This window comes from Montipora capricornis, chromosome 7 (assembly GCF_036669925.1).
Source record: "Montipora capricornis isolate CH-2021 chromosome 7, ASM3666992v2, whole genome shotgun sequence".
In the NCBI taxonomy this organism is placed as follows: domain Eukaryota; kingdom Metazoa; phylum Cnidaria; class Anthozoa; order Scleractinia; family Acroporidae; genus Montipora; species Montipora capricornis.
The window spans coordinates 9439824-9467651 of record NC_090889.1 but is presented as its reverse complement, the minus strand read 5'-3'; the positions used below and the strand labels follow the sequence as shown (position 1 = coordinate 9467651).

The following is a 27828-nucleotide window of genomic DNA, read 5'->3' as shown; positions in this document are numbered from 1 at the left end:
TTGTTCAATACTTCCTGAGCTTTTATTTGTTAGAGAATTTGTCATATAGCATTGCCTGCATTCAAACACCAATTATAATCAACCTTTGATGCATGTATACCAGCAACACTTTACATCAAAATGTGACTTGCACTGATAAACAACTTGCATGTGTCCTTGAAGAACATTTCCAGTTGTGAATTAAGTTGAATTTGACTTCAAATCGAAAACTTTATAATAAAAACACCTAGTTCGTTACTTTCAAAACAGACATGTATTAAAAGAAATAATACATATATTTTTATCAAGCTTTTTGATAGTTATTGATGATGTTTAGTGGTCACCAAACATTTTATTTATAATTCATCACAAGTATGCATAGCAATAAATGTTTTGGTCATACTGTACCCAGTAAAACACATTGAACCTGTTTCAGAAGCAAGAGTAGTTTAAAAATACATATGTGACACTTATTGCTAAAGCAAATCAAAAAACAAGTTTGTGTATCTAAACATCCTAGAACAAGAAGAGCATTTGTTTCTCAATGTCTGTACACACTGTTTAGAACAAGTGAACATGTCTTGCTCATTTCATTGATAGTCTCCTTTGCAGCTGGGTTGTCAGTCGTGTGTTTGCAGTAATTAAAAGATCATTTCAAGTCTGTACTGTGCACATGTTCTTATTCATTTCAGGGGATAGCTCTTAACTACCAAACTGTTGCTATGGAGCCCTTCAAATAATCACTTCTCAATACCCTTTTACTCTACAGTTACCATTTTCTGTCAATTGTGTTCAGTTAATGAAAAATGATGGGATGGTTCCCATCCGGTGAAAAAACCATGTCTATCTTTGTTTACTGTTTTTCACAGAAATGCACAGCAGAGGACTGCATGGGACTAGTTGCACATGCACATCCTGATTGAAGGGATGTCAGATTTCCATTCAAAAAGTTATTTCACAGAACCTCCAATGCAATCTTCTTGCAGGGTTCTTTGACTAGAAAGTTCCCTTATATAACCATTGTCTTTCTGTAGTTACATGTCAGTGTCATCCCCCTTAATGTGTCTCAAAATGAAGCAGGTTGCAAGTAATTATTACTTATCTGTTTTGCTCTCATTGAAAGAGACAACTTTATAGGGGTAACAAGCATACGAAATGTCAAGCATTTCAAATGTCTCAAAAATAACGTAACTAAAAACACTTTCTAATAAATAAATCTCAACTACAAAATACCCTACCCTCATATCTTTGGAACCCAAACTTGTACAGAAACACTGTCTGACTATGTTATTACAACCAAAGAGGTTTTCAAGACTTTTTGAGTGAGAACCACAACATTTTCAAGGCTGCTGCCTAAGAAAATTTTAAAGGGGCCCTCAGAGCTAAACGCTGAGAGCTTAGGAGCCCAATGTATGAAGTGAAAGGTGTTGCTGTGAAAAATTAAGGCGCCCAGAGCTATTCTGTGGGAGCCCCAGGCTACCGGGCTCCTGTTAGGCAACAGCCTTGATTTTGATATGTTGCGTGACCAGAACAGAATGAAGCCTAAAACTCGAGCAGTGTACACATCTGGATAAAGGAAACGCTACTGACGGTGAGTGATGGCCAAGGTCCAAAACTCTTCAAATTATTATTATTATTTTTTTCAAATTGCATTATTTTAATGCACACTTGGGGCCTAGGGTGAGTTGTGCATGCACAATAACAATTTTTGAATTACACATTTCAGGTGCAACCATTATTTTAAATTACACAAGTCAGTCACTGTCAAATGAAGAAAGAAAGAAAAAAAAACACAAAATCCATTGGCAACAATGCTTAGTCTGTAGTGTAGAAGGACCCCACTTAATGTGGGTTCACGTCGTACAAATAGCAGTACCATGAACAGAGTCCACAAACAACGTAAGATCAAGTAAAGAAAGGTTTTAAAAAAACCACAAAACAGCGCGTGACCTAAAAATATATTTCGCTAAATTCCGAGGAAATCTCTTGAGCTTCTCAATCAGTACACTGAGGTAAACCCGAATTTTCCATAAAACAACATACTTTGCAAAAAGACTAACTCGGGTAACTTTGTTCAGCATACTCGGGTGACTCAGTGTAAGTATTGTCCATAATTAAGAGAGTTTTGATGTCAGGCAAGAAGACAGCCAAGTTGGATTCTGTTTGTACGTCGAACTATGACGTTTTCAGTCTTGTTTTTAATAGTGATTGTTGAATATAAAATGTCTTGATTTTCCAACCTTTGTAAACTCTTCGTTCAGTTTTGTTCATTCCAATCATCACAACCTGAATAAATACCATAACAGATTTCCCATATTTAAATGTTTGTTGCATGAATTAGCCTTTTGTCCTTACGAAAACCTTGTAATTTTCGCGACTTTTGTTGCTGTTCTCAACAGGGCGTTCGTACTTTTACGACTTTATCCCCCAGGCGTTTGTTGTGAGAAAAATAAATGACGTCAAGACGCAAATGGCACTTCCTTCCCAGGTTATTATATCCTCATCTTTGTTGCCTGATCTGGGGAAGAGGGTTCGAGTCTACAAATTATACTACTACTACTATTGATCCGTATTAAAAGTCAGAACGTCAGCACACCAAGGTTTACAAAATTCTCAGGTATGGTGACAATGGACCCAATATTAAGTGAAATGCAGCTATTTACAAATGTCAAAATTTACATAGAAATGTATGGCCATCCGTACGCTGCGTCCGTTTGAACAAAAATTGCGTTCATAACTGCGAGGATCATAGCTTCATTTGAAACATTTAATTCTTTGTAAATTTGGATGTATTTAAATGACTGTATCTCAATCAAAATTAGCCCGATTATCGCAAAACTGTGTGCTCTTTCTGACTGAGGATAATAGTTGCTAATCCCATAATTTACATATTCCTAAGTCCTCTCCAGCTTGAAGATCGCAGCCTGAGCACGAGCATCCATTGTTCGATTAAGACAACTAAATGGACGGAGCTTTACGATCATCGAAGCTATCAAAAGACGATGAACTGCTTTGAACATATATCTGCGAAGTGGAAGGAAAACCGGAAATTTGTGGTGGTGGACAAAACACTGACCCCAGTTCATGGACTACCCTAAAATGGGCTAACCCTTAAAACTAACATTTCGAATGAGTGCTATTGAAAGAAGTGAATTCATTATAAAAATTAATTACACTTTCATTGCACATACCTTGTTTATTTTCGTGCACATGGTACTGTCAATGATGTAATCGACCATCACAACAATAACATTATTGAAAGTTGACCTTTTTAAAATGGCTGCTTAGACTTAAATACTGTTGATCAACACTTTTTAAAATGGGTGTTTGGTCTTTGGTAAGCACTGTTTGAGACGTTGCTTACATTGTGCATATAGACAAACAGTACTCATTTGAAATAGTATTTATAGGGTAGTCCATTTGGGTAATCAATGGACTGGGGGTCAGTGTTTTGTCCAACACTGGAATTTATAGCAGGCTCGCATAGTCAGGTTAACTTTACAGTAGAATTGGCTAGTTTTTATTTCGTTTCCCAGACTAAATGCTGCTCAATTGCTTAATTTCCTTGACAGCAGTACTCATCCATTATGGATGTAATGATGTCTACTGTCAGGGGCACCCAGAGACGGCTTTCTCTCAAGTGCTTTTAACACTCTTCTAAGTTCTTCAAAGTACTTTTAAAGCTTTGTAGGTTCATTTTAGGCCACGTTATAAATTTCTTTTCTGTTCTGTGTTATTCTAGGGGAGCTTGAAGGCTCTCAAATTTACGAGGCCATTTTTTGTATAGTTCACGAAAATCTCATTGTATCCTTTCCAAAGTCTGCAGCTGGTATATTTTGATACTCCTAACACATTTTTATCAATCTCGAAATAAAGGAAGAAGTGTTAACTTTTTCAGATCATGAAAGTTCTATTTGAAAATTCCCTAAAGAAAATCCTAGATGATTTACGGCCTATCAAACAGATACTTTAGCAAATCGTTCCTTTAGTTGCCCCTGTACTGTAGCTTGCAACAGGATTTCCATACAGCCTAGCACATTAATTGTGCAGACAAGTTACTGGTGGTCCTGGGATGTACATGTCAAAAAATATGGGATTTGCTCCATCTTACAATTAATCCTTTTATCTTGTTAAGTAAATTTTTCCCAATTAATCAACACACCCATCAATAAAGATACTTAATAGGGGAACTAAATTAGCCAAACTAATTAAAGTTGCAAGCCATTAAGGACTGTGTAGTATAATTTTTCTTCAAATACAAACAAAAAAAGAAAAATCAAAGGCCAGTAAAAACAAATAGTTAACAATTATTTCGTGAGGTTTCTGTGATATGCAGAATGATCAAGGTAGAGGTTACAGTTATGAACAGGAAATAGAAAAAAAACTATATGAGGTAATATGCTTGTTCTCTCCATTATTCTGGGTTACTTTTACTTACTTGTGTGAGAAATGTTGGAAACTTGACCAACTAGTAAAGTTTTTTTGCCATAATTGTTTGTCATCTCGCAATCTGATTGGCTAATCATGCAATGTAATAGCCAATCAGGAAAGCCCATTTTGGAACAAAAACCAATCATATTGTAAGAAAGTTATAGACAACGCTTGCTCTCTCTTCGTGTCACGATTTTGGTCACTCTAAAATAAAGACTTTCTTTGCAGTTGGATATTGTGGTAAAAAACTAATTGAAAGTGGTCCACCATTGTCTCCACTCTTATCGACAATGATGTTTGTCATCACAGTGGTCAAAATTTGTTCTGGACTCACTCAGCTGGGCATCGTAAGTCAACAACATTTTGACCACTGCAATGACAAATATAGTTGTTGGTAAGGGTAAAGACAACGTTGAACCACTTTTGATATGTTAAGTTTTTTCAGAAACCCATAAGGGTTGAAACGTGTAACGCGCGTTCACAGCTTCCGAATATTCAGTGCGAACTGTTCGGTTGAGTGTGTGAGTGCTAAGTACCATATTTGGAAACCCCTAGCTCTTGTTGTTCCAAATATGGTACTTAGCAAATTGAATATTCGGAAGCTTGTTTCCCAGCACACAAGGGGCCGTTACACGTTTCAACCCTTATGGGTTTCTGGTTTTTTATATAACACAATTTGTGCTAGTTTTCCTTGTCTGTCAATTGTAATATTAGTCATCTACACTGAATTACAAGAGTGATTAAAGAATTCACTAAGACAGAAGTTGCAGACTTTAATGGCACAATATTATGAGCGGAAGGAGATTTACAATGCAAAACAATGGAAACACCTTACAAGGCACTCACATTTAATTTCCTGTTTTTAGTACAAAAGGGAGTAAAAATCAAAACTACTTAAGCTCACATGTACAGCATTTCTAACAACCTACTGACAAGATATGAAATATACCAGTATTCATGGCACAAAGAGCTGTTCTATTTAATTTTTGGTGTCTTTCTGAAAACAATGTATCCAAACTTGAAAAAAACTGGCCAGTTCTTTGAAGTTTCAATTCATTTCTATCGCCTCTTTCCTTAGCCACGAACAACAACAATTAGTTTCAGTGCACTTTAATGGTCGTTGGCAACAAAACCACAGCATTATTATGTGGTTTTCATTGCTCCAAGGACTTCTTTTAGTGTTTTGAAGTTTGATTAAAATAGTGTGACACTGCCCCTTTAAGCTCAATGTGAAAACATGTTATTAACCTTTGCCTAATTAAGAATCCCATTAGAATCAGACTGTTGAAAAAAGAAAAAAGCAGGCTTAAATGAAGTGTGCAAAATTAAGGAGGCTCGAAAGGGTTTTCACCTGATTTTGCATCTTTACTTGTTTATATCTCTGCTTCTGTACAGTGATTTTTCTTCATTTTTTGCATGTTAGCTTACATTACATGTTAACAAAAACGAATTATTTCTCTGAAAAACTGGCCTACAGAGATTGTTTTCACTATCGCATTTTTTTCAAAAAAGACAATATAATATGTTGATTTTAAGGCTCAAAGAAATGCCTAATATCATTTGCCATGATAACATTATTTTGGAGGAAAATATGTGAGAAATTGTAGGATGGGTACTTAACATCCTGGCCAAATTTCACCTTCATATGATTACCCCAACTGTATCTAAGGACAGAATATGTCTATTTGTTTGAAAAAAGGAGAAACTATTTCGAGCCTCCTTAATCATTGTAATTAATGTCACTTAAAATATAAATTATAATATATTAACATAATTAAGCCTTTTATATCTATAATCAGTAACAGAAGGATGTTACTGATTATAGATATAAAAGACATTTTTTTCCTTCGCGGGCTCATCTTGCTTTTCTGTTGGGAGAAAACATATATACCAGAAAATATGCATTAGAAGTTGCAACAGTAAAAGTTTGTAAATTACTTGCATAACACTTGACAACATTGGACTTGATACAAGAGTACATTAATGTCACAGAATGGTATTGCGTATGAAGTTTGGAAATCAGGCAAACCCAATGCAATACCAGTAATTGACCCAAGGTAATATCCTTAAGTGATATAGTCAAGGTCAAAGGTGGAACAAATTATTCCAAATTTAATTTTGAAGTATTATGCCAAGTAACATTTTTAGGGTTGTTCTTAGGATTTCTATCAAGAAGATAAAAAACAACATTAGGAGATTATGAAGTTGGGTGATAATTAATTTACATCACTACTTGACTTCCATCAAAATATCTAGAAAATGTTCCTGGATAGATGGCAAAAGTAACTGATCTCTGATATTACTGCTAACCAGGTTTTATTGTATTTATTGGTGTGCACACCAAAGCAATTTATGTATAGTACTGTAGCAATAGATCGTATTTTCTCGTTGAAAGACAGTTAAACACACACTTTCCGGTTGTGAAACCTGTTTATGGACTCTATTTATTTTATAATCTCATTTTCATAAATTTTGAACTCAATACCTTGTTGTTTGGCTGCCTTCTGCTGAGGCCTGGGCCTGGGGGTGGGACACAAAGACTTTTTGTGCCCCCACCCCCTACAGTGATAACACTGTAATTTTTCCATTTCTACATGAAAGTACAAATAAGAGTAAAGATTAACCCTTTGACGCCCAGGCCGGCCTGAACCAGCCATACTTAGTATTTTACTCTGTCTAACGCCAGAGTTTTTTACTCTGTCCAACGCCACACAATTTTATTTGTCAATGGGGAACCCCTGGGAGTGAGTGGGTTCATCACAATGTCCCCATTAATCCTTTAACTCCCAAGCCGGCATGAACCAACCCTACTTATTATTTTGCTCTGTCTAACAACAGACGATTCTACTCGTCAATGGCAAATCCTCGGGAATCAACGGATTGATATTTATGTGTTGAGTAAAAACAACTTCATGATACACTTAGTCTTACCTCCTTCCTTACTTGGGCAGACTTTGGCCATATGGCCAAAACCCTCACAATTGTAACATCCTATAAAGTGGTAGCATAGGTTATTAATGATGTTAACTGGACCGAGAGGACTCAAATTTGGTACGTAATCATAACAGTGATTAACAAGTTCACACCACCACACTATGGGAGTCCAATTTCTTTCATCACGAGTGTGATAATAAAAACACAAGGAATTAGATGATTTGAAGTCCTGTTGCCAATTAATAGTATGTATAACAAACAAAAAAGATCAAGTGAATAGGAAAAAGAAATATTCTTTCTCAGTCTATGAGATGCCATAAAAGGGACTTGTTTAAATTCAACTGCCCTCTTGCAGTGTGCACAATGACACACTTACAGTGCAAATACGCTGTCCTATTAATGCTAAAATCACATTTGAGAAATTTGTAGCTATGTTTTACGTAACTACATATTGTTTTACAACAATTGCTTGCAATCTCCCAATCGCATATAGGCCTTACTTTATACCTAAAGCATATCCAGTGGAATTATGAAATGTACAAAATCAAATGAATTAAGCTTACTCTTTTTCTTTCCTCTGTTGCTGCTTGTTTCTGCAATATAATGGACGTAATCGTGAGATGTTATTACAGGATAATGAGACAAAAATGTAATTTGATCATGTTCATAAAAAAGACACTTGCCATTATTCAGCTTTCTCCTTCTGCCATCTGCAAAATAACGGAGATAATGATGCAAAATTTAGATTACGGGCCCTGTCAGAAAATACCGGGTTATTTCTGTCATCGCTAGAGCGATAGCATTTCTAGAGACTTAATTGTCCAATCTACTTTCACTTGAGCAAACAAGTTTGACAGGAGGATTATTCAGACCTCTTTCACAATGGCTGCCAAATAAAATATTCCATTGTTTTAATGCTAATAAGCCTTTCTAGCCTTGTTACGACCAGCAAATGTCAGAAGAATATTTCTTTCAAAACAAAGGCAGTAAGTCTAATTAACATAAATACAAAAGAATGTAAAAGTGGTGGCAATTTATGACCTTAAGGTAAACGGTAAAGTCTGCTATGAGCCTAGAAGGCCCAACAGGCTGGCGTTTATCTGCGGTTACTCTAGTATGAAGCGACTAAGAGTACTTCTACTCCCCCCTGGATGGGATGCTAGTCCATCGCAGGGTTACCCCTAGCACTAAATACGCGGGTACCCATTTAAACACCTGGGTGGAGAGAGCCACCATAAGAGTCAAGTGTCTTCCCAAGGAAAACACAGCACAATGTCCTCAGCTACGACCCAAACCCGGACCACTCAAAGCAGAGTCTAACACACTAACTATGAGGGCACGGCGCCACCCATATAATGATCTTAACTCAATCTTTAAAGACTAGTTAAACTATACCTTACCAAATCCAAAGTAAAACTAAAGAAAAATTTAACTAAACACCATAAGGTTAAAGTCAAGGCAGCACATCTAAAGCTCACTTATCCAGTGGACTACATACTGAAACGACTACATACAGAAATAAGTGATCAGGTTTTATTTGTAACAGGGCCAGAATAGACCACTAAGCTAGAAAATGAATCATCCATAAAATGAGCAGTTTTAGTTTTTTTTAACGGTCATATAAATTGCACTTGCCATTTCTCCAGTTTCTCTTTCTGTTCTCTGCAATATAATGGAGATAATAATGCGATGTTACATATAGATCACGGGTCTCTCAGAAAATCATATAGTACCAGCATTTCTAAAGACGTAATTGTTAATCAAATTATGTTTGAGCAAACAAGTTTGAAGGGAGGATAATCTAGCAAATGAACAATTTTATCTGCTCTGAAAGACCAGTTAAACAATACCTTACCAAAACCAAAATCAAACGAAAAGGAAATTTGAACAAAAATAACAAGTATTGAGTCACGGCCGCATATCTAAAGCTTACTTACCGGGCGAACCATCTCCAGAAACGACTATGTACAAAAGTGAAAGAAAAATATCCCTTGTTAAATAGAGGCAGATTCTATGCAGTGTAAGATTTTACAACAACACCATGGAAATAAATCCAGAGCAAAACAAAGGACATAAACGCTCTAAGAATGTTTTTCTTACCCGTTTCGTTGTCCTCCCCATCAGACTTAATAGATCGTTTTTCGTGAGAAAAAAATATTTTGTCAACATTAGTTGTTCATGATTAGTGTTTGAAGCATTAAACCAAAAGAAATACTGCAGACTGCAGACTGGCTACAAATAGCGCTGATAAACAGTATTCAAGTCTCAGAACCCATTTCAAATAGCGCTGATGAACACTATTTAAGTCTGAGAACCCATTTTAATACGGTTAGCTTTCAATAAATACTGTTTATCAGCGCTATTTCGCTTGTTCATCACGACTACAAAATACAGCAAGAAGCAAAAATGTGGTTACGAGTTCCTTACCACTTGTCTCCCTGACATGGCTGTTTTTCTAAATTACAAAAGTACAACACTGAAAATAATTGAAAATGTTAAAGTTAAGAAAAAATAAAAGTAATGCATTTTTTTTCAGTTTTGGTTTGCCCATGAAAGAAGATGAACAATGGTTAAAACGTTTTGTTACAAGAAACGATAATGATGAAACTCTTTGCGTATGTTGTTACCAATAGGATATTTCTGAACAGAGAAAACAGCTCTCACCTTTCTTTAGCTGAGTTTGGGCTCAAACTGAAAGCTGAAACAGACCCAAGCGCAACCCTCGGGGCGCAATACTCTTTGCAGCGCGCGTTTTCCCGCCATTTCTACACACTGCAAGGCGCCAAATTTCCTGTAGCATCTCCTATGGGCTATGGCTGCATTTCTGCTCCAATCTAGCCCCCTTGAATACCCGGGGTCTTTTTGAGATTCAGTTCCTCTGGAGACGAAGTTGTCTGGGCAGATCACTCAATAGGGCCGTTTGAACGAGAAAAATACTCTGAAACTTCCATGTACATAAGCGATGGATTACGTGAGACGATAACCGCTGGTATAAATGCTCATCTTTCGTTTTCCTGGCTCACATAAGCCGAGCTTTTGAGATGGTTTTACGCAAGCTTGTAATTTCAAGCCGTTTGCGAACTAATACAGGCAATGCAGGAATCAACTCTTGCAATCGGCACTGAAAATAAGGTCAAATCATTTTGAATCAATTCTCTTGACAAGCATTGCGCATCCTTACTGCACATGCATCATTTCTTGCGTAAATAGGATGAGTATGATCTCGTGCATATTCAAACTACTACCGGTTTTTATTTTGCATATTGAACAAAAATGTAATTCTGCATGACATATCCAGAAATGAAGAAGTGTTAAAAAATTTCATTATTAACAGAAAATCTCCTTTACTATGACGTATACAAAACATGGACCCCAGGTCCATTGACCAATCTTGTGGACCCGGTCCATGGACCACCCCTATGGACCACCCCTTATTTTGTAAAGTTACAAGCAGATAAATCTTTGGACGAAAGAGAGAAACGATACTCGCACTTTTCTCGACAATTTAAGCTGCATAGGCTACAATCCATACAGACTACCTTTTCCGCAAAAAAAAAAAACAAAAAAAAAAAACATCTGGTTATGACATCAAGTTGCTGCTCTCATTCTTAACAGGAATATAGAGCTGTTTTTTGCTTTAGTTATCGGCTACTGATTTAAGCAATTGTCTCTTATAGACACCTATATACCATCCATTTCAAATTGGTGGCTCTAAAGGGATTCGTCTATAATCCGCACTTCAAATATACAAACATTTAATTCATCGAGTCCTTCATCGAAACAAACGAGCCCAACAAATTGACCAGTGCGCCCAACCGTCCTCACATCGCAGGGGTCATGGATTCCACCTGAATTTTTCAGGTGTCTATAAGAGTCAAGTTCTGAAAATGTCGAGATTAGTGCGAGGACCACTGCTCTCCCTCTCTCTCTTTCTCTCTCTCTCTCTCTCTCTCTCTCTCTCTCTCTCTCTCTCTCTCTCTCTCTCTCTTTAGATCTCTGAAAGATTTTTTTCACAAAATGAGGGGTGGCCCATAGGGGTAGTCCATGGACTGGGTCCATGAAGGGGTCCATGGACCAGGTCCACAAGGGTGGTCCATGGACCTGGGGTCCATGTTTTGTATACGTCCCCTTTACTATGAGTTTACTTATAAATCCATAAGAAAGCAAAAGACAAAAAACAGTAACGAACAATCTTTAATTCATTTTTCTTCACTTTTGAGGGATTGAGCAGTGAGACGCTCTCGACAAAATAAAACCTAAATAACAGATCTCGAGTCTAAGACCATTTTCGGTTGTGCAGACAAATTTCGATAAACTTTTTTTGAGGCTTAAAAGCCTCAAAAAATATGAAAACAAAAACGTGGAACCCCTTCTATTATTCCAATAAAATATATTACAACGCCTATGTTAAGGAAATGACCTTAAAAGAAATGAACTCGAGGTTCGAACTGGATTCTCACCAATGGCCAAATCTAAACTCGTGCTAAGATTACACTCACTCGAAATGGTCTAATGCTTTAATCCCAAAAGGATCAAAGACCTTTTTTTCCGTACCATACAGAAAGAAAACTTCACTCACATTTTTATTTTCACAGGTTATATAAATGACCATAAACAAAAACTCAATAATGAGGAGCTCCGCTTTTAGCCTTGGCTAAATCTATATATTATAGTCCACTACCACAACACATTCTCCAGGTCTGAAGTTCTTTAGGGTGTACTGGTAATAATCGGCCTGGTGTTTTGTGCATAACAGATGGCAAATGTACTCCCAATGAGTACTGACAACATCTGCCAACTTTTCCTGAAGCTTCACTCTTAATCTTGGGGCACAGAGCTCAATGCCTGATGACAGTGATTTGCAGGCATCATAGAAGTTAGTAACTGCTGCACAGTGATCAGGATGCTCTTGTGTGCAAGATCCAAATGCATGACTCATGCACAGTTCTTTGCATGTGGAATGCCTTTCAGATGATTTTCCCAACTTTGTCTTCAAAAATGTTTGATATGCTCGTAAACTCTTAACAACACCATGACAATCAACTGTTGTTGTTGTTTCAACTTGGGAAACAGAGTGTGCAATAGAACACATGGCATCAAAGTTTGAATGTCCAAAATCGTCACAGCAGTTGCACAGGCCAGCAAGCATTGTATTCATGCGGAAGTTGCGTGGCAGGTGTGTATAAACATAAGTTCTTTTTACACCACTTGGGCATTCAAGACGGTACTGCGGCACAACGTTCTTTATCGAGTCCTGCCAGTATCGGATAGCAGTCTCTTCACCACCTACCAATATACTTCGACATGAAGAAGCTCTGGTAATGTTGTCTCGATGGAGAAATTCAGTGAGTTTCTCAATGATCTGAGGGCTAACACGCTGTCTAGTGAATTTAAATTCAGGGGGAGGAATTCTTCCACGTCCAAACAAAAGACAATGAACTCTGGCAGCGTTGACTGTGTTTGGTGAACAACCATATAATTGCTGAAGGGTGCGATAAGGAAAATCTGTTGCCACGATGGACAAAAAGCGCCGCTTCTCATCACTATAATGGCGTACTCGGCCAATTTTCCTGGCTGCATCAGTGCGGGACTTCACATTGTCAAGTATCTTGCCTTCCAGGGTCAACCTACTTTAAGACTTTTTTCCTTTTGTTTCTTTGCATTCTGGTTTATTTTCTTGCCTTGTATTCTTCTGATAGAATATCAAGGAAGTGGGTGTCATCAGAGTTTTTGTCTTGGACAACTGAATTTCCAAAGACTTGATACCAGTTTTTGCTATCAACCACATCTCCCATGAGTTTCTGTAAAGAAGTTCCAGACTCAAAATTTACATACTTCATGGCAGTGTCCTTTACTAATTCGATAATTTCACTCCTCATATAACGCTGTGTTCGCTCGTGGGCATCCTGGTAGGGACGAATAGGAATGAAAGGGACCTGTGTTCCTGTTGATACTTGGGACAAGGCAATTGTACTGCTTGGAGACAGCTCATTGTTAGCAACCAGATGATTCTGGAAAAAGAATTTTTTTTTTGTAAATGACTAGAGTAAAAATACATCTTGCATGCTTGAAGAGAATTATCATTTAGAGAGCATAATATATCCAAATACATTTGTGGAATGCATTATTTGAAAAAAGTATCGGAGTAATAAATGATGGGAAAGTACTCACTACCATACATCTAATAACCTAATGTAAATAAAATGTATTGGACAATCTGCAAGACTAGTCATTACATGTAGGTTCATATAACACATAATATGTCTTTTCTAGCATTTTACTCAACTGTGCTATACTGGAAAAAAATCTGAAAGTTATGTCTCAACTGTGAGGCATTGGTCTTTTTCAAAAAAATAAAATGCCTGGGGCTTGGTTGAAAATCACTGATATATAACTTACATTCTCTTCTGTCAAAGCTCAAAAATTCTCACCAAGACTGAGGGTGCTTTCTTCTTTGTCAATCTGGATTGAGGGGAAAAATAAAATGTTATTGTTTGTGTTTACACAGCTAGCCAATTTATAATTTCTTCTTCTCTGCATGCATAACTTTTTCTTACTCATGCATAACAATAAATAAATACAAAATACATCAGTAACATTATGCTGAACTCTTGCACTCAAGATCAAATATCAAATAATCGAATTAAGTCGAAAAATTATAAATAACATAGCATATAACAAATTTAAAAAAAATATATTTCACACTGTACAACAAAAATCAAATATGAAGCTCAAGTTTCCTAGCTTATTTCCAGCACTATGTAAAAAGTTACAAGTTATATTCAGGACTGTATCAGATTTGAAATGCTATATATTGGGCAAAGCAAGAGGTTAAAAAAAAAATAATTAAAAATAGGCATTTGTTTCCTCAACAACAAGTAAAACCGTAACATTTACCGGTGGGGTCACATGTGATGTTTTGTCCACTGAGTCTGACTCTGAAGTAAGTTTATCCTGTGAAGGGGACAAAAACGAAGGCATGTGTAAGATACATGTGTGAGAAAGCAAGCAAACAATCATGACAAACAGTTCACTCTCACGTTTGCAAACAGGATGCAAAAATCTGATCAGAAGCATAACATGCCTAGCACTTTCAAATGCGTTTTACGTAGAGAGCAACACAACAAAGAAGAAAGTCAATTTGACTCACCGTTACAACAGAGGTTGAAACATTTGCGTTTGTCTTCAAATCTCCAAGTTTTCCACACTTTTCTTCGACTGCTATGCAATCACGGCAGGCCAAACAGATCTTTCTCTTTCTTCCTGCATGCTTAGAATCAAAGACTCAATACTTTTCTTCATAAAAGGTTGCCACACGAACGTCAGACCTGTGATGTCATTCCAGATGGTTTTTGCACTTGGAAGAAGCGGTAAAGGACATCTCACCAACGCAATAAAATCAAACGAATAAAAACACTTGGTACATTTTAAATCCACAGCAAACGCTTTTCATGAAAATATACACATTATATACAATGTACAGACAAGCTATATACACCAGTGTAACGTTTTTTAACCCGAAAACGCAGAGAAGAAAACTTGACAATAACAAATCCAAGATGGTGGCACTTTCAACTCTGTGCTCGTAAAGGAGCCTATCAGCGCGGACAATTTCCCCACGTGGGAATCTTACGAAACTTCAGGAAACAATACATCATACGTCATTATCAGAAAAAATACAATAAAATCGGACTTTTTCGACTTTTTTTTCGGACAAAATTCGGAAAAAAAGAGCTTTAACCAATCAGAGAGCTCAAAATTAATTGGATAAGCCAATTAACTAGGAGCGCCACTGCTCATGCGTTGCAGCGAAATGCTATCGCTCTTACGCGACCTATTACTTAATACTGGAACTTCCTGACAGATCTTCAGTGCTACTAAAACAAAGTCATTTTGACGTATGTTTTCACCAGCTACTGCTTGTAGACTTGAAGCTGCATCCCTGATAGAACGTCACAAAACCTTTTCATCACGATATTTTCTTTCCTGGTTGCATTTACACAATTCTGCAGAAATATGAAATCTGAAGTCTTCTTCGATGTCAATGACTGGCTCAGTGCACAGACCTTGAACGAAACCCACTTTTCTGCCTCTCATGAAGGTTAGGAACCAAAGATGGACTTGAAGATCTGTTCGAATCGGAATATGATTGTCGCGATAGGCAACCATCAAACTCCACAGTAATAGACGAGTATAAAAACAGACTTCAATTCTAAATCAGCAACAACTATGCCAGCCGAATCAATGCGATCCTCCTAGCAATATGACACCCATAAGTCACTCGATATGGTTACGCAATCATACAACATAAAACTCGTGATTGAGAGCACGTGGCAGAGTAACGCAACATCGCGACAATGATGGTTTAGATTAAAGCGATCATCTCGGCGGCTTAGTTCTCAAAGAGGAACATAATTCCTTTCAAAGCGTTTTTATGCAGTGTAGTTGAGCATCAGTATTGTTGAATGACAAGTTCACTTCACATGAAATGCCACTGATAGCAACGAAACCAGGCTCAACTTCCGGTAGCCAATGCAAAATTATTTCTGGCTGTCGGCAACTAAAGAGTGAGGCCTACAAAGACTGAAGACCGTTTTAGTTCTAAAGCACACTATTTTTTTGCTACTGTCAATAGCCTTGATTAATTTAATAAATTTTGAGCAAATCGATAGAATGGAGAACAAACTTACCACTTTGCCTTTGATGGGGTGATATTTCGACTAGTTTATAATTCTGCGCTTAGCATAAAAGCAAGGTTTTTCGGTAATAACTGTTGCTAAGGCCTCTTCGATTGCTTGCTTCATCGAAGCAGATGTCTAGTAGGCTACGCTTTGTTCAAAAATCACTGCAAGTGTAGCTGTTTTGCGGAATTTCACTGCTGTTTCGTTCTAGTGTGCACGAATTTTCACTGATATTTTGCTTGTGCGAAATTACGCTGATATTTCGTTCCCTTAGCGAAATTTCGTTCTATCTTACGAGATTTCGCATGTCAAATGTGTGAAATTTCCAGAGAATCTTGGACGGATTTTCGACAAAATTCTGTCTCATTACTTTTGCACAGTACTGTAAATTACTCCAAAATGATCCTGAGACTGGCAGAATCTTTTCCCAACCACCACTTATTTTATTCAAACGCGACAAAAACGTAGGCATCTTTTTAGTTAGAAGCACGCTCAAAACTAATGAGCAACCCGGCATCTTCAAATGCGCATGCCCACGATGCAAAACTCGTCATTTTAGTCTTACCACTAGCAAAATATGAAGATGTAAGCGATCTGTTAAGATCACTGATCGTTTCACCTGTACCTCCGCAAATGTCATTTATCTGATAACCTCTACATTGGCGAGTCAGGTAAACGACTAGGTAACCGATTCCGCGAACACCTTCGTGATATTGAGAAGAACAAGAAGGATGCATCTAAGCCAGTCACTCGTCATTTTAATCTCGCTAACCACTCCAAAAAACACATGGCTATCTGTGGCCTTTGCCTACATCTAGGTACGACGGAAAGCCACAAGAATCTGGAACAAACCTTCCAAATCGGCACTCTTAATCCTCACGGTATCAACAAACGCTTTCATTTAACTCATATATTCTATTTTTCACGTTGCCATGTTACCACCAATAGCGTAGCTCCTACTCCACTACAAAAACTACACACAACCCATAATTCCGTGATTTGCTCTGACAAAGGGCTAACACTCGAAACGTCAGCTTTTAGCATCTCTGTACAGTGGTCAATTTACATCACCAACTCCGTTGATAAAACCAAATTTCCATAATAACTTGGTGTGGCTCATTCTTCTTTTAAGGTTTAATTGATTTTTATCTCACGGCGATGATCCAGCAGCAATTTAAGACTGAAAAAGTCACTGTCACTGAAAATTGATTTACTAAATTTATGGTCAAAATAAATGGGATAATTCCCATAACCCTAACCCTTTAAAGTGCCCCTGTGACCAAAAAATCAATTCATATTTTTCTTTGGATTTGAAAACTATGTTAACTTAACAAAACACTAAGTGACCCACGTTTTAAGCCTTGATTTCAAAAAGACACCTCTTTATTTTAACTATAATTTTCCTATTTAATGGTCCGCCATTACTAACATTATGTTCTTGAGAGAGCTGGATCGAGGAGGAAATGATGTCAAAGGCTCACTAGTTTAAGAATGCAATACGTGTGTACGCCACAGAATTAATATGCAGCACAGGGGTTTTGGGCTTTCAGACTTTTAAACTCACGCTTCGGATATATAATAAGCTGCCTTCACACGCTGAAATTTTAAAGGCCCATTTTCATCCTTGATGCAACGCGGTCGTTTGTTTTTGTTTTCAAATCGCTCTATTGTTAAATGGGGCACTCTGATTGGCTATCTATTTTTTTCGACGGGAAAACTTTTCGCACATTCAAAGCTTCGCGCGCGGTGTTTAGGCTGTTTTCTCTGCCACATTGTCTTAGTAATCCTAGAAATTGGTATTAGTTATTCATGGAAGTGGATGAATCTATTACCAACGATGAATCCCAGCAGAGAAATGTTTACGGGTCGTTGATTGATCCAGAAGAACGTGAAAACTCTGAAGCCTCCGAGGTAGGTGATAAATCCACGTGCAAAACTTCAATTCATTGTCGAATTTACTGTCGGAATATTTGCCTCTGCTGTTATTTGTGGAATGAAATAAACATTATATTTTCATCCTCGCTTTATCGTGTATCTTTTAGGACTTACCTGCTCCAGAAGTGCGCTGTTCATGTAATGGTGCGTGTGCACGGAGATCTGGCCGAGGTTCGTGTTCGTGCAAGGCGACTAACCAAAACTGCACTTCGAATTGCCTTTGCAATAAAGCGAAATGCAAAAACAAGGTAAACAGAAAAACACAATTTTCTTTTATGAAGATTTTGTTTGGCTTACTGTTTCTTTGTACCACAGGCAAGTGAGGCGGCGGAGGCTGAACAAGTAAATACGCCAGTAGATCCTGATGGACAAGTGCAGTTATTCAACGAGGTGCAGTCCTCGGCAACACAAATAGAGGTGAAGACTTTATTATTCGTGCACAAATGCACTGTAGTCTGCATATAACTAATATCCTAAACGTTAGTAAAATAAACCAGAATGCTGTTTATACCTGCGAGGTCCCAGAATAGGATTTTCAGCCCTCTGTTGGTTTCTTTGTTCATACTTATAATTTCATATATTTTGCAATGTTCTGTTTGGTCTAGGAATTTGTGTCAACCCTTACTAGACAGGATATAGAGTACCTCCTCAGGAATGTTCTGGCAATGGGAAGAGGGAGTTTGGACTTTGCAAAGAAGCTGCTAGATGAAAAAAATGCACCACCACCACCTCCCCCAAGCCCAGGCAACAACAGTTCTCCAGAGTGGTGCAGGTGTGGAGTTTGCAGGCCTATGCCCAGTGACCAGGAAAATCTCTGTTGCAAAAGGGTTAACTGCATAACTCGTTTCCAGGTTTTCAACAATATTTGCCTTGACAGAGATATTTTAGAAGTATGTATTAAGGCTCGCTGCGACATCAGAGCAGATGATTTCAATTTTTCGATGGAAAGTTTTCGAAAAGCAGCATACAGACAATATATTCTATGGAAATATGGAAAACTTGGTCGGGGAAACAGGAGAGTTGTTCCATCCTGTGCAGTTTTGTCAATACGACATGCATATCCTTCCCCAGATGGACGATACATGGGCTTTCGAAGCAGCTGAACTTTAGAAGTATTGGTAACTCCCAATAGGGAAAGGGGGTGGGGAGCAAAAGTGGTCATGTCACAAACCACACAGTTTAAAAATCAACCCTTTCCTAACCCTCCCCCCCCCCCTTTCCCCCCTCATCCCATTATCTTGCAAATAATCCAAGGCTATTATCAATAATGGCTCATTCATCTAAACCACCTTTTAAGGAATAATATCAATTCCAATGTTTTGGGTGTGAACTGCATAGCATTTATTACAGCCTCTGACCCTACACCCTTGTGAAATTTGTGCAAGGTGGTAAGCTTATATACCTTTGCATAAATGGTGCTTAAATTTGAATAACAATAGTTTATACATCCTTTGCCTCTTAATCAGGGTTTTGGACAAAGGAGTTTTCACATGAATGTGAGGCTAAGGATGTATAAGTACTGTTATTCAAGTTTGAGTGCCATTTGTGCAAAAGGTCTAGCTGTTCCTGTCCAAATAGTCTTGGATCAAAGCTAATTATATACTTAGGGGACATTATTGTTAGCAATGACAGTTTGATTGTAAAACAATGCATTTATTTTAACTTTTTACATAGATTATTTCAGAACATTTTCATAGTAAGGAAAGTTATAGGGGGACCAAAATGTAGTAAATTTTGACACCATCTTCCAGTCTTATCATAAGAAAACAAGAATCATAACATCTCCACTTCTTGAACAAGGTGATATAACTTATACTGGTAATGTCAGACATCCCTAAGTTATGGAAGTACTCTACTGTTAATTCCTGGTATTAAAACTGTGTGTGTTACCACTGAAAAAGAGAACTGTCTCGTAAAATCCCATGTTCTTACTAACCCAAACACCAATGCCCACCTGAAAAAAATACAACAGTGATTGTAAGAAAATTCAAAGACCCTTTTCATGACAACCTGTAAGAAAAATTTAAAGAAGGAAAATTAGATTAACTAGAAAGACCAGGTTTGGACAGGCGTGAAGGACCCTTAAGTAACTCCTCTGTGGATGGTGCTGCCTTCATTCCAATTGTAGGGGCTATCTGTTTGGGATTAAAGAGGTTGTCATCTGTTGGCTGTGAAAAGCTCCCCTCTAAAAGACAACGCTCCTTGAGCATCTTGGCCATCATGAAAGGAAAATAGCTGTAGCTCTTCTCTTCTTTAACAATCTCAGCATGGAATTTTTGGGTGCGTTTGGAATATTTCCTGTGACCACGTGCATCACCAGCTGCATTTACCTGCTTCCCTCTTGAGAGATGCATGTTATGATCAATAGCAGCTAACATTATCCTCATGATAAAGTAGGGATATCTGAAATAAATGAATGAAAAAAATTGAAAGTAATCATTATAAAATTTTGCAAGAACAGACTACAGCAGAAATGAAATACAGGTTATCAATGGTGGGTAACTTCTGAAACACTGATATTTACAATTCTACTACATGTGGTCTCTGATGGGAGGGGCCTGTTAAAAGACCTACAAGACAGAAAGGCATGTACATACACAATACACAAGATTGATTTCCTTACTCAAATGCCATGCGCTTTGGAGCATATTTCGTGAGCATGCTATTGTAGCTCTCCAATACACTTGTGTGCCTGTAAAAATGATAAACCTAAAAGTTATAATATTATGAGTGGTAAAGTAGTACTTAGTGTCCTCATTTCCTATCATGATCAGCCACCTTGAATCTTAAAACAAGCCCTTGATATTGAAACAACCCTTTTCTGATAATAAAATGCTTGTTTATGTATGGAATGTCATTGTGTGAGATTTATTGACAGCAGTGGGTTGTTTGATGAAAGGGGGCAGGTGGAGGAAACAATTTGACCAATGCAAGAAAATTAAGTCTTCAAGTTTATAACACCACTACCAGCAACGGGAATTACTGACCTGAACCTAACATAAAACTCCAAGTTGTTGAGCCACTTCTTGTCCAAAACAACCTCCCTGAGAGCTGTTAAAGCTTTCGAAGACTTCGCCAAATATGTCTTTCCCGAAGTTCCTGTTTCATCAGGGGAATGCTTGCAGGCTCCTCCAGCCCATTCATGTTCGCCACAAACATGGTGAAGAACACCAAACCAAGTTTCCTAAAAATTAAAAATGATAAACATGTACAGTATTAGAACTAAAAAAATTATTACACAAACAAGAAGCCTCTCAGAACTTCATGAACATTAATAAGACAGTAAATATGACTGCAGATGGAGATTTTGATTAATGTGCAATCAATTAGCATGTACTCAAACCAAATAAGACAGCAAGAAGAAAATTGCATCACAAAGGAAAAACCCTGTACAGCAAAACTGCTTTGTGTAGATCATGCAACAAGGGCACTCCTGTCTAGCACAATATTCAATAAAAGGGGAAAACTGTTTCCAACCTTCAGTTCATCCACACTACCATCACAACTTTGACAGCAAAACCAGAAGTGGTTGACAATGTCATCGATCCACTCTTTCAGAGTTTCACATCCTCTTATGCGAGCAGCCTGTTACAAAAAAAAAAAACAGGAACAAAAACAGAGGCAAATCTAGTATATAGAATCAAAGTAGGGTGGTCAACTTACTGAGAACAAAGACAACTAAATCAAACATTTGTTACATTTGGGAAACTAAATATACTTGCAACATTTAAATGACAGTGACAAAACATGCACTTACTTGATGAAGACACTTGCTCAGCTTCTTTGCCTTGTGCCAAATATCAAGAGAGTGAAACAGTTCCACCAACTGTGGAAATTTCTCTACCAAACCAAAACAAGCTATTATTAGCTAACAGGCCCTTTGCACAATCCGATCACATGGCATGGAATTCATTGTGCTGGGATGCAAGTAACACAGAGGGACTTTCAAAACAAGGAAGTCAGGCTCGGCTGGTAACATGTAACACATGACCGGATCATGCAAAGGGCCTATTAGCAACGAAGCTCTCTCTCATTGTTGTTTATCAATAGTTATAATTTTTGAGCCAGAAGCCCCAATGGCACTGATCAAATCCAGGTATCTTTAATTCATTGATGAACATACACTGTGACTGTTGACTATTTAATATACAGACTATTGACCAGCTGCTGGGTTTATCTGGGTATTCAATGTCAAAGAACATTGGATACATGTATTTAGAGTCAAGGCCACTAAGGGCAGCCATCCCAAGCAATGAGAATAAAGGGATTCAACACTTCGCTGATAAGATGCTCGAGATTAGAATATGCAAATAACATAAGCATACCTTTCATATCACGCACAAGCTTCATAATTGATGAAGAAGCATCTGTTGCAAGCTCACTGAAGGGGAGGACACTAGCCATCTTCTCCAGAAGTCGTCTCAAACCTTCTTTCTCCATGACAACAGAGTTGCCCCCTGTCTCCCTTTTATCTACAACTGCCATGTCCACAACTACTTTGCTGGCATGCTACATTAGCGTGTAGACACAGTACCTTGCACTGTGTCCTGGAGAGTCATTCCTGCCATCACCACACAAACACAAGTCGTCATACTGTTGAAGAATACCAGTTATCAAAGAGTTCATTTCATCCCAAATCTCCTTAACCACAGGGGCTGCACAGTGCTTCTGGAATCTTGTAAATGTGTTCCTGCTGATAATACTTAATCCAAGGGCTTTACATAACAGGGTAAATTTGCTATAGTTATTCCCAGAAATGATTATTGCTGCTGCAAATAGGGAATCATTCAGGAAAAACTCTACATTGTTCTTCACTCCTAAGACTTCTGATGACACCCATTTCTGGCAATGTCCATTCTTGCATTTCCGAATGATTTCAACCCTGGACCCAATGGTCTTCACCTCTCCCTTAAAATGAAGTCCCTCACCACAGAGGGCACATTTGTCTTCCGAAAGTTCCACAAGCTTATTGATGGAGACCATAACTCTCATTCGTGAGTGAAGGGCTAAGAATGTTTCGAGATCACCTTTGCTAGTAAGCTGCTGGAAAGCATCCTCTAGCTTCTTAAGAATTTCAGCTTGATGTTTCTCTGCTGGTTTGGTAGTTTCCTCTGGCTGGGGCATGCTTACTTCTTGTTCAAGGGCCTCGGTGACCGTCGGACTTCCAGCAGCGCCACAAATATGGTTGGTATCATCATCTGCATGTATGTAGTAAGGTTGAGGGGCTTCAGACACAACACAAGGGGCTACAGCAGCAGTAGGAACACAGCTGGAATCATCTTCAGCAGCATAAGAAGGATCAACCATTGTAAGGGTTCTTTCATCTTCCTCACTGCTGATATCCATGCTGTGAATAAGCAACATAATATGATTATAATATTGATTGCTATAATGTACACCACCCCCTCCGCACCAAACCCCCTTCATGAGGAATTGCAGAGCAGCTCTGTACTGTGTGACATATGGTAACATATGGCCTATCTTCAAGCATGCATACATCTAATATGCAGGATTAAAAAGCCTTCATTTAAATTAAGATTATATATTTGCATTTTCACAAACTGGTGTTTGCATACTAACTTCAATCATTGACAGTTGACCCTACTCACTTTTCACCAAACAGCTGTGTAACATCAGGATGCTCAGGACTGCCATAGCTATCAAGATGCCATTCGTCATAATCACTGTGGTCATCGCTGAGTTCATCACTGGATGTGTCACTCCTGTTAAGATCTTCCACAATGATGTTCACTCTGTACACAAAAGTACATTGAAATCTTGTGAAATTTTGACAATGAAATATAAATTCGATAATGGTTGAATGTATGGGACATACAGTTCATTTACTACAAATCATGATATGAATTGTTGGCATTTTTATCAGGTGCTCCATTCTAGGGCCTCTGATCATGGGAGTGGTCTCTAAGTAACATTACACATGTCATACCTATAGCTGAGCATCAGGTACTACATAATTGACACCCACAACAGGTTATGGTTTCAACTTTGATCAACATTCATTGTTTTCTGAGGCTTTCTTGGTGCAAAAATCATCTTCTATTTGCTTTATACAAAAAAATTATTGATTCTCTATCAAACAGAGTATTTGTACACCAAGATATCTCTTGCATGCATATAACTAAGAAAAATACACAAAAGGAAAGACCTTTACATCGTCCATGTAGCTGTAGCCATTAAAATTAGAAACAGGCAAAATTGAGAAATGACTTAAAATCTGCATTGGTATTCTTTTATCACTGGTATACAGAAAAATACTGACCCCCCTTTCCCCCGGCTCCCAGGAAATTCTAATCCTTTCTGTGGGGGTGGTATGGATATTGTATGGAACTGTATATCACACGGTTAAAAATACAACAATCGTAGAATTGATACAATATTACAACTGGGAGCTTGAAGATATGAATAATAAATTTTATCATTTAATGCATGTTTTTCTTCCTTTCCATTACCTAGGAGCCCACCATGTAACCTACCAATAAATGCCTACAGATAATGGTATACTCGTGAATGCACAGCAACCTCTCATTGTGTTTTGCTGCAAATAATATTGCTCATGGGTGGTCGAATGATAAAACAATTATTGAACTTGGCTATTGCAAAACATCATTATTTGTCAGTGTCACTCAGATCTATCATTTGCCCCGCCTTCGGCTTCAGAAAAATAACTGCTTTGCTCACCACTGACAAAACACAATATTTTGCTCACCCTCATCCAATTATTTTTAAACATTCTACTCGCTGTGCTTGTCACATTGTTTTTACCACATATGACTTTGTGCACATTGCTATCCCATTTCTATACATACGTTTGCTCCAAGTCAGGAAAAGGATGATCATCAAAAATACATGTAGGCTCAACTGATACATCAGAGTCTTCTTCAGATAGGCTGTCATCAATTGCAAACCCACCAGCAGAGAATGGGTTGCCAGTGAAACTGTTATTGGTCTGGTCAAACAGTTTACTTCTTGAATGCCCTGGATCTGGTTCTCTCTGTTTCCCCAAGTCCGATATCCCCGTGACATCAACACAACTTAAGTGTGACTCACCAGCAAGATTTGCACGAATGGGAGTAGAAAACAAGGGAACTGGATCTAGGGTAAACCAGCAAATATGTTCGTAAATGACCTATTCATAGGAATAAAAATTAATTTCCTCAAAACAACACAAAATTAAACTACATGGAAAACAACAAGAATATTACAGATTCATCAAATAAATATAGACACAAAAATTTAATCCAAGCTTAGGTAACAGTATGTTTCTAAGCTTGTATAGGCTTACAAGATTACGTGGGACTACCAGTAATAAAAAGAACTTACTTACTTGTATCATTATCTTCTTCACAAGACAGAGATAAATTTACCTCTGCAGATTCATGAATGGTGTTTGATCTAATAAGGAAAGGAAAAAATCAAATACAATACTGCCTGGAGAAGTGTATCGGCAACACAAAGGAAAATAATTTTAAGTAACAAGTGGAACAAGTGGTGTACATGTGCACCAATTATGTACTGTAGCTGTCGAGCAGCAAACCTCACCTTCCACGATGTAACAGGAATTCTGCAAACTCACTGTCTGTGCGTTGTGAAAGTCCCAGAGCTTCTTTTCTATCCCTCCAGAGATTAAAAACAGATTCCCTCAACCGAATCGACTTCAAAGAGCCAGGCAACTTTGGTCTTCCAACACGACGGCGTGTAATGGCCGCCATTTCGTCATACACACACAGTCTTCACAGAACAAAATTTACGAATATATACAGAATATTTACAAAATACTTTCAGAAATATAAAAAGTGACAACAAGAGAAAGTTTTTCCAGCAAGAGAATGAACAATATTCCAAGGATTGCTTTGGGAAAAAGCGATGCAAGTCTGCTTCGAAGAATTCGGTAATTTCGTGTAACACGAAATTCAGGATCAAAGTATCACGGCGCGCAATGCATCAAGGGTGAAAATGGGCCTTTAAGCTAGTGAGCCTCTGGCGTCACTTTTCCCTGGATCCAACCGTCTGAGGTCCAATCAATCAGTTTTGAACGTGAGCAATGGCAGACCGTGAAATCCAAAACTTACACTCAAAGTAAACGGCCTTTGGATAAAAATCAAAGCTCAAAATTTTGCCAGTCCGGTGTTAAGCAAACACACTTTTAAAATCTGAAGGAAAAAGTAATTGGTTTTTTTGATCATAGGGGCACTTTAAGGAACCGGATTGCTGATTTCGGAAATTTTGTATCATACAAAGGAAAAGACATATTTAACAACTAAAAGAAAAAACTAAAGTTTTTTAAACGACCTAATTAGACCAAAACACTTGTATGTATTATCGAAAAAGGTTTGAATACAGACCTCATCATACATGTATCAAAAATTGGTTATTTAGTGATAAAAACACTATTTCACAAAATGGGCGGGCACTTGCAGGCGAAAAAATGGATTTCGCTAAATGGTAATTCAGTGGTCTCACCCCTCCTAGCTACGATTTCATTTAAGGGCTCTAATGGCATAGGTGTCAAGAATTGCCTTTCATTTAAAACAGACATCTGCATGCTGACTGTGCCTTTGGAGCAAAGACAAGCGATTTCATTCTTTTCTTCTCAATCGTTAGTGTTGTTTTATACACACAAGTTATGTAATATCACAGATATGGCATAGAACACATCTTTAAACTGTGCGTTTGATGGAGATGTAGACAGTGTGCAATATTTGGTACGCATTTCCTCTATTGTAGTGACCGGATCCTGGGATTATTTTTTGATTCAAAGTCGTTAAAACTACAACAATTCAGTTATAAGTGTCGCGCTTGCCAAATCAACAAGCAAACTGTGGGTCCTTTGCCAGAGAATGGATTGTGGCTGGACTGGCAAGTATGGGAATGCAGCCTTCCATTACGAAACTTGTCCGAAAGTGCCATTGCATTGCCAACACCATGAATTATCATGTTATCATTATCATGTTCAAGCTTTATTGGCTACCGCTAAATTATCGTATTCGTTTTAAAATTTTACTCTTAGTGTACAAATGTCTTAATGGCTTAGCAGCAATTTACCTATCTGAACTTTTACGTTATAGAAATAGTCCACGATTACTTTTTTCTAGTTCTCAGGATTTTTTAGCCGTGCCTAGATCAAGGTTAAAGACGTATGGTGATAGAGCTTTTTCCGTAGTTGCCCCTACGTTATGGAATCGATTGCCTCCTGAACTCAGGGGTGTTACATCTGTCGACCAGTTCAAGGCACACTTGAAGACATACTTATTTAAATTTCAGAAACCAACAAATTTACCCCACGTTTTTTTTGAAAACCAATTTATAGAAATATATTCTCTAATTTGGAGAAGTTAATTGATGAAAAAAATGTCTTCTGAACGCCCACGTTTCCAGCACTCTGACAAAACCCAGCAAACTGATAGCCAGTCTTCTCATAAGCATCCTCAATAATCTGAACTAATCAACGTACTTCCACAATAATAGGAGCTGCATTGAATTCAATCCCAAAACAAATTAATTTAAAAATGAATTATGGAACCAAATGGTGCAATATAAAAAACTGGAATCCCGGAAAGGATTGGCAGAGTAAATTAAAACTTTCAATATCACCTCCCATCGAGCTGTCCTCAATTTCATGAATGGGATCTTTTTAAAAATAATATTTCTGTAGCCATGATGGATTTGGTAGCATATACATGTAGGCAATCATAGCAAATAGGTTAATTTAAAAATGTGTTGTCGCTCGGAAGTACCATAAAAACCAGCACATACACGGCACCCTGAATTTACCAGCTCAAATTTTGGAAAGAAAGTTTTTTGAAAGAAATCAAAAGAAATCCAAGGTCGAGTCTTGAGAAGTCTTCTT

The 27828-nt window shown here is 37.8% G+C and overlaps 3 protein-coding genes and 1 pseudogene across 4 annotated transcripts; 1 reads left to right on the top strand and 3 right to left on the bottom strand.

Moving 5' to 3' along the window:
• LOC138055539 (uncharacterized) overlaps positions 1-15513 on the bottom strand; it is a 29936-nt pseudogene extending 14423 nt beyond the window's left edge.
• Positions 5167-10911, bottom strand: LOC138058158 (protein lin-28 homolog A-like). Its single transcript, XM_068904055.1, has 10 exons — positions 10009-10911; positions 9772-9799; positions 9445-9469; positions 9282-9305; positions 8980-9006; positions 8028-8054; positions 7908-7937; positions 7342-7401; positions 6896-7000; positions 5167-6278 (listed from the first exon to the last, which is right to left on the bottom strand). The coding sequence occupies exons 2-10, from the start codon at positions 9787-9789 to the stop codon at positions 6223-6225; spliced, it is 372 nt and encodes a 123-aa protein (XP_068760156.1). The 5' UTR covers positions 9790-9799; positions 10009-10911; the 3' UTR covers positions 5167-6222.
• A 2321-nt stretch (positions 15514-17834) lies between the features above and the next one.
• LOC138055538 (uncharacterized) lies at positions 17835-19457 on the top strand. Its single transcript, XM_068901450.1, has 4 exons — positions 17835-17936; positions 18068-18208; positions 18276-18377; positions 18566-19457. Exons 1-4 carry the CDS (start codon positions 17835-17837, stop codon positions 19061-19063), a joined length of 843 nt encoding a protein of 280 aa, XP_068757551.1. The 3' UTR covers positions 19064-19457.
• Positions 19458-19592: 135 nt separating this feature from the next.
• Positions 19593-25913, bottom strand: LOC138058157 (uncharacterized). Of its 2 annotated transcripts, XM_068904054.1 has the most exons (11): positions 25521-25913; positions 25306-25373; positions 24788-25073; positions 23570-23713; positions 22889-23307; positions 21718-21800; positions 21438-21545; positions 20948-21144; positions 20584-20652; positions 20291-20363; positions 19593-19914 (listed from the first exon to the last, which is right to left on the bottom strand). In XM_068904054.1, exons 1-11 carry the CDS (start codon positions 25688-25690, stop codon positions 19819-19821), a joined length of 1713 nt encoding a protein of 570 aa, XP_068760155.1. In that variant the 5' UTR covers positions 25691-25913; the 3' UTR covers positions 19593-19818. The 2 variants fall into 2 exon arrangements, with proteins under 2 accessions (XP_068760155.1, XP_068760154.1); XM_068904053.1 differs by having other exon boundaries at positions 19593-20363.
• Between the last annotated feature and the right edge of the window lie 1915 nt (positions 25914-27828).

Coding starts and splice junctions, on each gene's coding strand:
- LOC138058158 (XM_068904055.1), bottom strand. Junction 9,007..9,281: donor TTCTGGAGATGGTTCGCCCG/GTAAGTAAGCTT, acceptor ATTATATTGCAG/AGAACAGAAAGAGAAACTGG. Junction 6,279..6,895: donor GAAGGCAGCCAAACAACAAG/GTATTGAGTTCA, acceptor TTCTCCCAACAG/AAAAGCAAGATGAGCCCGCG.
- LOC138055538 (XM_068901450.1), top strand. CDS start 17,835: ATGGAAGTGGATGAATCTATTACCAACGATGAATCCCAGCAGAGAAAT. Junction 17,937..18,067: donor AAAACTCTGAAGCCTCCGAG/GTAGGTGATAAA, acceptor TGTATCTTTTAG/GACTTACCTGCTCCAGAAGT. Junction 18,378..18,565: donor CCTCGGCAACACAAATAGAG/GTGAAGACTTTA, acceptor TGTTTGGTCTAG/GAATTTGTGTCAACCCTTAC.
- LOC138058157 (XM_068904053.1), bottom strand. CDS start 25,690: ATGGCGGCCATTACACGCCGTCGTGTTGGAAGACCAAAGTTGCCTGGC. Junction 21,546..21,717: donor TGAGCAAGTGTCTTCATCAA/GTAAGTGCATGT, acceptor TTTTTGTAACAG/GCTGCTCGCATAAGAGGATG. Junction 20,364..20,583: donor CCAAAGCGCATGGCATTTGA/GTAAGGAAATCA, acceptor CATTTATTTCAG/ATATCCCTACTTTATCATGA.